This window comes from Arachis hypogaea, chromosome 20 (assembly GCF_003086295.3).
Source record: "Arachis hypogaea cultivar Tifrunner chromosome 20, arahy.Tifrunner.gnm2.J5K5, whole genome shotgun sequence".
Lineage (NCBI taxonomy): Eukaryota > Viridiplantae > Streptophyta > Magnoliopsida > Fabales > Fabaceae > Arachis > Arachis hypogaea.
Genome location: NC_092055.1, coordinates 65963504 through 65973657, shown reverse-complemented (window position 1 = coordinate 65973657; position 10154 = coordinate 65963504). Strand labels below are relative to the sequence as shown.

Genomic DNA, 10154 nt, shown 5'->3' with positions numbered 1-10154 from the left:
CAGATCCAAAGCAATTTCAAGTTTTCAACCCCCCCCCCCCTCCCTCTCTCTCTCTCTCAAAAACCAATATTACCACACCACACCACACCACGTGCAAGTCTTCTACTCTCATCATTTTTCTTCTTTTGTTTTCTTGTTCATTGTGGGATTTCTTTAATGTCCCATATTCTTTTATGTTGTTATATTATATAAAAAGGGAATAAGATGGGATGAACATTGGAAGGCTGGAAACTATGCACATTTGGATCCATGATGGCGTAGATAACGCTTTTTCTTTTTCATGTGAGAGAGAATGTGAGAAGAGATGAGTTTTACGCTGGTATGGTTTAAACAACTCGGTACTTTCGATTTGTTTTATTTTTTAAATTAACAATCACAAATCAGACGGTTTAATTTGTAATTTTGAAAATAAAAAAGTTTTTAATGTTAAAATCGGACCATTTGATTTTTATTTTAAAAATAAAAAAAAATAAAAAATACAAATCGGACCCTCTGATTTGTAATTTATTTTTTTCTTTAAATAAATCGGACCTTCCGATTTATAATTTATTTTTTTTTTCAAACAAATCGAATCGTCCGATTTAAATAAAACACCATATAAAAAAACACCAAATCTTCTAATAACAACTTATTACACATATATTTAATCAATATAAAAAAAATTAGCCCATAGATAAAGGTGGTGTTGCACTTGCTTCCATTTTGGACACGTGTGTAATCATGACATGACATTCTACATGGGAGAACCTATGGACTATGGACCCTGTTCCTTTTGCTTCCTTCTCATCACTCTCATTCACAACGAATATTATGTCACGTCTATGTATACTTTTTCTGAGCAACCGTTAAACAAGAAGCAAAACTGCAAAAGTGAAAAATAAAGGAAACAAACAAAACTAACAATAAATAAAGGTACTTTCCTTTTCCCTCTTTGTTCAAACGGATAATTAGCTCTCCATGGCAGCACTTGTTAATTTTGCTTGATTCATACATTATAATGACAGTGTCATGTGAACCGTCAAGCCTTCACTTTCAATTTAAGGCTTCTGATAATCACTTTTGGTCTTTTTATGTTAATGATAGTATCAAGTACATAAACGTTTAATTATATGAATCGTATACACTAAGAAACTATAAAGACCACTCAAAATGAGTTAATAACACTTCCAAAATTGGGAGATTCTCACCTACCCTTATATTTTCATTATTAAAAGAATGATTCTACCAGTAGAACAATTATTAATGCATATGAGATAATGATTAATGAGAACATGGTTTCTTCCACAAATTAACCGGAAGTTGCAGCTGCATAATTTTGGGTATAGCCGTATAGGCTTGGTTGTTATAAAATATGGTAAGGGTGTAGGTTGGGTGGTCATTGTAAGTGGTTGTTAATTTTGTGCATGTTGGTAAGCTGATACCATCAATCATTAACCCGCGGAGAGCTGAGGAAAAAGACGAGTTAATTGGTTAATGCAGTCATTTCTTTATGTGCCTGGCACATGGTCCCCGCACCAAATAAGGGAATCATTACTTGTGATGGGGAGGATATTCCAAAATGGCCTAAAGGTTTATCGTAAAGAAATTAAAAGTAAAAGGAAGCCATAAAATAAAAAAGCGGTAATGTTAAAGAAAAAAAAAATTATTTTATTTAATATTTACTAATTGTTATAATAATATTAGAAAAAATAACTAAAACTTATTTTTTTAATAATTAATAAATATTAAAAAAATAAATTCTGATTATTTTTAATTAATTATTTTTTATTACCAAACATTTCTAATAAAAAAAAAAGGTAAATGAAGCTATGGAAAGCTGAAAAGGAAACAGCCAAAAGGAAGCTCGAACAAAAGACACTTTTCATAGAAAATTACCAAATAAGAATTAATGTCATCTCTATCCATGAATTCTTCCAATAATGAGTAATAAAACAGCCCTAAGAATTAGCTGAACAGACGGTCTCAAACTACAAATTCTAAAACATTAAGCCACTAATTCACTATGGGAATTTCTGTGCTCTTTGTATATTTTTTTGTTTTCCCACTTAACCCAGTTCCTTTCTCTCTTTCTCTCTCTTTTTCTCCCTACAAGTTCTATCTATGATCGCGAAGGTTGCGTTATTGCAGAAAGGGAATAATTAAGGAATAAAAGTAGCCAGCTTGTTGTACTAAACAGTTATCTGTACACAAAAAGTAAAATTAAAAAACCAACCAAACGCACCACGCGCCGCCAACACCAGCCATCACCGTCTACCCGGAGCAACCAGAATTTGCAACCTCAATTTCGTGTTACATCCTGTCATGTTAATTAGCTTCTTTCTTCCACTACACAGCACTATCCACTACACTCTACAAATAAACTCAGAATCAGTGACACTCTCTCTCTCTCCCCCTCTCTCTCTCTCTCTCTCTCCCAAGGCATTCACTGTAAACGAACCCACTGGTACCGACCCTCCAACGGCATATCTGCAACAATATCAAAGTTGTACCTACACGCAAAGCAAAGTTGTTAGTTAGTTAGGGTTCGATTCTTTCTGGCAACTGCTAGAGTGCGACCTCGCTCACATTCCTTATCCTGCACACTCACAAAAATAGAAAGAAAAAACAACAGCACTATATTACATTATCACTCCCAGTACTTACTTCTCAGCGAACCGTTTTTGTTCGTACTTCTCAGCCATTGCGAAGAACTCTTCAATCTCCACCTCTGGCACCTTCTCCTTCTTCGCTGCCGTAGATTTTTGCTCATGCTGCCTCACCACAGCCGCCGATTCTTCCGAGTCTCCACACTGCTCACTCAACAAACTAGAACACCGAAAACGCAGAAGAAAAAAAAATGTAGGTAGTGCTGTTTGAATAATGTAGCTATATTTTTCGTTTGAGAGAATAATAGAACGTGTAAACGGAGAAAGAGGACTAAGAATAAAAAATTGAGAACCTGATGGATTTGAAATTGTGGAACGTTGAGTCAACAGTTACGAAACCCTTGGTCTGAACCTGAAGGATCACATTAATTCGCCAATGTTATTCTCAATAAATTAAATTTTAAAAAAATTAAGTACGTTAATAATTTGAAAGTTGAAACTGCAAAATTGAACAATTTGTGGCTTAACGAAGATTATAACATAACAGAAATTGAAAAAGTAACTGAAGAATGCGAAAACGAAAGCGTATCACAGAAGCAGAATTTCGAAAACTGAACCTCCAGATCTAACGGCGTCGTATCGAGCTCCTTCGCGACTTCAAAGGCGGAGCTACAGAAAGAGTGCGGAGAGCGATCCGAGCAGAATTCGAAGGAAACAACCGTGCCGGAGGAATTGAGCGAACCTTCCGGCGATACGGTGACGTCGTTGAACCTAGCCGCGGCGAGAGAATAACCGAAGCTAGGAAGACGCTGGCGGTGCGGCGCATCCGAAGTAGAGGTTAACAAAAACTCATACGAAGTGGTGGTCTTCCTTTTCTTAGAAACATTATCTTCGCTGGAAGAAGAAGCTTCCATGGCAGAAGCTAACGGAACACAGCGTTTACAATCGCTCATTATCTTCTTCCACACGCTCTCTTTCTCTTCCTCTTTCTCTTTCTCTTTCTCTTTCTAATTTTGCTATTTTGAGTAGAGAGAGAGAGAGAGTGAGAGTGGGGGTTTGAGTGAGCTTAAAAAGAGGATGATCGCAGAGGAATATTGATGAGCGCACTGATTAGATGGACGGTTGAGATTGAATTTAATAAATCAAAAGTGGGACCCTTTGTCCCCTACTCCCCTTGGATCAACAGGAGAGGGATAGGGGTAAAACGTCATCGTTACGACCATGACTTGCCAGTGATAGTGCTGGCTGTATATTATAGTGCCAATTTGTGGCTCTATGCTATGGTATCAAAGAATTTTAATTTATTTTTTGCCCCATAGCCCCTACTGGTGGGGCCCACAGTGCCAATTGTCCATTCTACTAAAACGTTATTCCCTGTGCAGTTTTTCAACATCCCATGTGAAACGCTTCTTTCACTAGTAGTAGTACCCCCAAGGCCCCAAATAAAGCTCTTTCTTTATTATCTTAATAGTAGTAATAATTCTTTCTATTTTATACAAGATAGTTTTTTGAAATAATTTTTATAGCTTTTAGTACACGAGAATTATTTACAAATAATTATTAAATTATAATTGATTTTATGTTTCTATATGATATAAAATGTATACATATATATTTATATATACAACCAAGCCTAATATATAACTTGTACATTCCTTTACATGCAGTGGCTGAAGTATTTGAGGATGCATTATCCATTTTCTTATGTGGGCTGTGACCATCCTGTATGCCTGAATCATTGACATTGATTTAAAAATTAGTTCATCATCTTTCATTTCTTCGCTCTAAAAGTACTTTTTGTTCCGTGTGCTAACCAAATTCGAGATGCCACCATGATCAAAATTTTCACTATGTCGCTATCAAAGAAGTAAAAGCTCTCTTTTTGCTTAGTTAGTTATTTTTAGAAGTTTGTTTATCCACTTTAAAGTTCAATAAATTCATGAGCTCTCATTCAGGGTTTTGCATATACTTTAGGAAGGAGCTAACTAGGTAACAATAATACATGATAAATGTACATAATTATTGGCATGCGATTACTTGCCTTGTTAGAAAAGTTTCTCTTTCTTTTATGGGCTCAAATCGGAATATGCATGCACTTTTGAGGAAAAGTCATAATAAAAGGAGTAAAATAGAATTAAGCCCCATTTTGGTCCTTAGATTGGCGAGTTGCACTGATTTAGTCTTCCAGATCCTGATTGCACTAAATTAGTCCCCCAGATTCGAAAAAATGCACCACATTAGTCCTTATCATATTTTCCGTCACCGGAGCACTGACGTCGTTAGTGACGTGGCCAAATATTGCCACGCTGGACACTATGAAACGGCGTCGTTTTTTATTTGGCGCTAAAAAACCCCTTTAAGCGACATCGTTTGTATGTGATGGAAAACAAAACGTTTGCATATTCCTTTTTTGTCTCCACTCTTCGTCTTCAACTCCTCCATGAGTGACGCAGTGGAAAAACGTTTCTCTTCCATGAGTGACTCAAAATAGGAACGGGTAACTGCAATAGGATTTCTGGAGACTGTTGGATTACGAGTGAACACTGTACAGTTGTCTGAGGAGTTGGTTTGCCGCTACAAGGAGCTTCTGTTCCATCACCGAGGTTAGTGAAGAGATTAAAATTTTATTTTTTCAAAATTTAGGGAATGCGTTGATGGTTGTTGATCATAGTTTATTGGTTTGAATATTGTTATTCCCTAAGGTTTGTAGTGAATTTTGTGCTAGGGTTTTATTTCGATGTTGTGTGGTACTATTTTTAGGGGTTTGTCTTCATGCTTTGTTCTAATGGTGGATAACTGTGTTTTATTTTGATATATCTCTCTGCCATGTATGAATGTAGTTGATGAAAACTATCTTAAAGTGATCATTGTGTGAAATTGGTGATGAAAATAAATTTTTTTGAATCATGCAGATGGATGTGCAGTTAGATATTATGTTCCACCATGGGAAAAGTTTCAGAAAAATGAAAAAGGGATAACTATATATTATCCTGATAAGAAGGCATGCATTGGTGACATTGATGTAGATACTTTAGATGTATTTTGGGTGAGAAATTATTATAAAGAACTAGGATATGATAGGTTAGGAGAATGTTGGTGGCATGTTCCCGGGAGGAGTTTAGACAGTGGTTTAAGAGCTCTGAATTATGATGATGAGTTGAGAGAGATGTGTTTCATGGCTGAAAAGAATGATGGGTTAGTTGATGTTTAATTTGAGCATGCAGTTTCAACACCAGAAATTCTTGAGGGGAATGAGATTGTTGTGTATGTTGAGGATGACCATGATGAGCTCAGAGTGGTTAGTGATGAACCCGACAATGAACTCCTACCAGACAAGATCCCAAACCAAACTAATATACCCATTGCCCCTGCTGATGAGACTCCATTCTCCAACAACAATGAACCAATGCATAATACCTCACCACCCAAAAGCACAAAACCAACAGATCCTGGTGCTAGTAACCCAACACCCCCAAAAACAATGGCTGTTTTATTTGTTGCCAAAAGAAGTGACAATATTTATGGTATCACTCTAGATGATCTAAAAGTTCAAAATGTGACTTGTTTCTCTTCAATGGAATCTGAAAAATGGATGTGGCATAAGAGGTTAGGACATGCTAGCATATTTCAAATCTCTAAGCTTGTAAGGAGAGGCTTAGTTAGAGGTCTTCCTAATATAAAATTTGATAAGGACATCATTTGTGATGCTTGTCAAATGGGTAAACAAATTAAAACCTCTTTCAAACCCAAGGAAGATGTCTCTACTAAGAAACCATTGGAGTTGTTGCATCTTGACCTATTTGGACCAACTAGGACTCAATGTCTTGAAGGAAAGAGTTATGGCATGGTAATTGTGGATGACTATACTAGATTTGACTGGGTGTTCTTTCTTGCTCATAAACATGAGGCTTTTTTCTGTTTTTGAGAAATTCAGCAAAAAGATTCAAAATGAAAAAGGTTTAAAAATTGTTTCAATTAGAAGTGATCATGGTAAAGAATTTGAAAATCAATTCTTTGAATCTTTTTGTGATGAACAAGGCATATCACATAACTTCTCTTGTCCAAGAACACCTCAACAAAATAGTGTAGTTGAGAGAAGAAATAGAAGTTTACAAGAAATGGCTAGAGCTATGTTATGTGAATATGAAATCCCCAAGTTCTTATGGGCTGAAGCTGTGAATACAGCTTGCTATGTTTTAAATAGAACCATCATTAGAAAGTTTTTGAAGAAAATTCCATATGAACTTTGGAAAGGGCATCTTCCCAATCTTAGTTATTTTCATGTGTTTGTCTGCAAGTGTTTCATTCTGAATATCAAAGAAAACTTAGGAAAATTTGATCCTAAAACACATGAAGGCATTTTTCTGGGTTATTCCACAAGTAGCAAGGCCTATAGAGTCTATAACAAAAACTCCAAAACTGTTGAGAAAACCATGCATATCACTTTTTGTGAGTCTAACAATGTTCCCAGTATTTGCAATGATGATAGTCCAGGTTTTGAAGCTGATTTGTCCAAGAATGCTGAGTCAGTTCCTCAAAATTCAAGTTCTAATGAAGTTGCACCTGTTAGCAACAAAAACTCAAATTCTGCAGGAGACAATTTGGAATTATCTCCTGTCGCTGCAGAAAACACTAATGCAAAGGCTATTGTTGATCAAGAGGAACCTGAATCCTCAACTCAACTAAGAAGGCCCAGAGAATGGAAGTTTCTGAAAAACTATCCTTAGAAGTTCATAATTGGTGATCCCTCCAAAGGAATATCAACAAGATCATCTTTGAGAAGAGCTGAATCGAAAAACTTAGCTCTTATATCAAAGATTGAACCTCAAAACATCCAAGAAGCGCTTGCTGATCCATCTTGGGTGTTAGCTATGGAGGAAGAATTGCAGCAGTTTGAGAAAAATCAAGTCTGGACATTAGTGCCTCACTCAAATATGGGAAGAAAGTCACTGGCACTAAATGGATTTTCAGAAACAAGTTGGGTGAAGATGGAACCATTGTCCGAAACAAAGCTAGATTGGTTGCTCAAGGCTATGATCAAGAAGAAGGGATTGACTTCGATGAATCCTTTGCGCCAGTAGCTAGAATGGAAGCCATCAGATTGCTCCTTGCTTATGTAGCTCATTGTGGCTTCAAGCTATTCCAAATGGACGTAAAGTGTGCTTTTCTTAATGGCATAATAGATAGAGAGGTTTATGTGGCTCAACCACCTGGGTTTGCAAACAAATCTTTTCCTAACCATGTTTTTAAACTAGCTAAAGCTCTATATGGTTTGAGACAAACTCCTAGAGCTTGGTATGAGAGGCTTAGCTCATTTTTATTGAAAAATAATTTTCAAAGAGGAGCCACTGACACCACTTTATTTATTAGGAACTATCATGATCATTTTATTCTTGTGCAAGTTTATGTTGATGATATAATTTTTGGTTCGGCTAATGAGGATTTGTGTGCAGATTTTGCTAAGCTTATGACTAATGAATTTGATATGAGCATGATGGGAGAACTCAACTTCTTTCTAGGCTTGCAAATTAAGCAAACTGTAGAAGGCATATTCATCCATCAAGAAAAATATGCAAAGGAACTTGTCAAGAAATTTGGGCTGGACTGTGCTAAGCCAATGGGAACTCCCATGCATCCTAATATCAAGCTTGATAAGGATGACCATAGTAGAGATGTTGACGAGACACGCTATAGGGGGATGATTGGATCCTTGATGTATCTAACCTCCTCAAGGCCTGATATCATCCAAAGTGTTGGAGTTTGCTCAAGGTTTCAATCAAAGCCTAAGGAGTCCCATCTCTCAGCTGTCAAGAGGATTATCCGATATGTACTTGGTACCACTGATTATGGGTTATGGTTTCCTAAGACTGATTCCTTTCAATTAGTAAGTTTCTGTGATGTAGATTTTGCTGGGGACAGAATTGATAGAAGAAGCACAAGTGGCATGTGCTGTTTTCTTGGGCAATCTCTCATTGTTTGGTCTAGTAAGAAGCAAGCTACAGTGGCACTCTCAACAGCTGAAGTTGAGTATATTGCAGCCTCCTCTTGTTGTTCTCAATTATTATGGCTGAAAACTCAACTAGCTAACTATAAATTGAATGTCTCTAATATTCCATTATTTTGTGACAATATGAGTGCTATTAATATTTCCAAAAACCCAGTTTTGCACTCAAGAACAAAGCACATTGAAGTTTGATTTTATTCTATAAGAGAACATGTGCAAAATAGAAATTTAGATATTCAGTTTGTTAACTCTGAAGGTCAGCTAGCAGATATTTTCACCAAACCATTGATAGAGGAGAGGTTCTGCAAGTTACGAACTGAACTGGGCATTCTTGCTTCATCTTTGTTTTCTTAATGACTCTGATAATGAGATCTTTTGTGTTTTGTCTCATAAATCGCGGTGAGATTTTTTGGCAGATGATGAGTAAACTTCATTAAGTCACTATGAAGCTACTAGATTCATAACTGAACTTTGCGTGATGGACGTCAAGTGCTGAAGCAGTCTCCTCTTTATTGAAAACTCTGGGGCTTTTTCAATTTTTTTTGGGATTTGAAACAAATTTTTGATGAATAAGCCTTTATGAAAAGTGGGCTTTCAAAATTTTTCAATTATGGTTAAATTCAATTTCAATTTCTTTTCTTCATTGAGATCACTGGGCTAACTTTAATTTTTTTGGCAGTCTCAAATTTTTGGCATTTGCACTTCGTTTTGTTTGGGCTTCATTTTAATTGCATCCTTTTATTAATTTCCATCTTTTGTTTGCTTTTCATCCTTATTTCAAACGTACGAAGGTTACAGCTGTACCTTTCAAAACGTTTTCAAAGTTTGGATTTTTATCTTTTCAAGATGCAACCTTTACACTTCTCTAAGCCTATATTAACTTACCACTTCATGCACCATTTTACATACACTTCTCTCCATTCCTTTACCCAATTCTTCACATTTTGAATCTGACCAATGTTCTACAATGGTTTCTAAATCTAATTCTTCAAAGATCAGAACTTAAACTGAAATTGTGAAAGATGTGTTTCAAAAGTCTGTGATATTGTCTGATCTTCTTTGAAGCTAAGAAGGAATGGCTGAAACTGCGCTCAAGAAGACAAATAGCCGCATTTACATTCTCAGAAATTATGTGGAGAAAATTGAAAGCTGAGTGAACCACCACTGACAATGACGATGAGGATGAAGGCTCCAATGAGTCCAACTCTGATGCCTAGCTACTCTCATCTCTAATCTAACACTTTGCTTTGTTACTACTTCAGACTGCATGTGCTCAAACACTAACAAAATTTTTGCAGGGTCTTAGATTTCCCTCCTTGATGACAAAAGGGGGAGAAAATAAAAGAAAAGTTAGATTTGGCTTAGGTTTTGGATGATGATGCTTAATGACATGTGTTGCTTTGCTGTGTTACTTTGCTTAACTTTAATTGCTCTATGCTCTGTGTTATTATTTGCTGTGTTATATTGCTTTGGTAATTGTTCTTGGTTGCTTTAAGTTATTTCTATTTCAAGAAGTAAGCCATGATCAAGGGGGAGTAATGTTGGCATTGAGGGGGAGCAACTCA

At 36.2% G+C, this 10154-nt stretch overlaps 1 protein-coding gene across 1 annotated transcript; it reads right to left on the bottom strand.

Annotated features, from left to right (window-relative positions):
* Positions 1 to 1838: 1838 nt before the first annotated feature.
* LOC112784399 (cyclin-dependent kinase inhibitor 7) lies at positions 1839 to 3853 on the bottom strand. Its single transcript, XM_025827579.3, has 4 exons — positions 3203 to 3853; positions 2939 to 2997; positions 2644 to 2805; positions 1839 to 2489 (listed from the first exon to the last, which is right to left on the bottom strand). Exons 1-4 carry the CDS (start codon positions 3536 to 3538, stop codon positions 2423 to 2425), a joined length of 624 nt encoding a protein of 207 aa, XP_025683364.1. The 5' UTR covers positions 3539 to 3853; the 3' UTR covers positions 1839 to 2422.
* Positions 3854 to 10154: the final 6301 nt, after the last annotated feature.

What these genes read in the sequence shown, in the direction of transcription:
- LOC112784399 (XM_025827579.3), bottom strand. Translation starts at nt 3,538, where the DNA reads ATGAGCGATTGTAAACGCTGTGTTCCGTTAGCTTCTGCCATGGAAGCT. An exon ending in CACAATTTCAAATCCATCAG is followed by an intron (nt 2,806 to 2,938) that starts GTTCTCAATTTT and finishes TCGGTGTTCTAG; the next exon opens with TTTGTTGAGTGAGCAGTGTG. An exon ending in CAAAAACGGTTCGCTGAGAA is followed by an intron (nt 2,490 to 2,643) that starts GTAAGTACTGGG and finishes CTTTGCGTGTAG; the next exon opens with GTACAACTTTGATATTGTTG.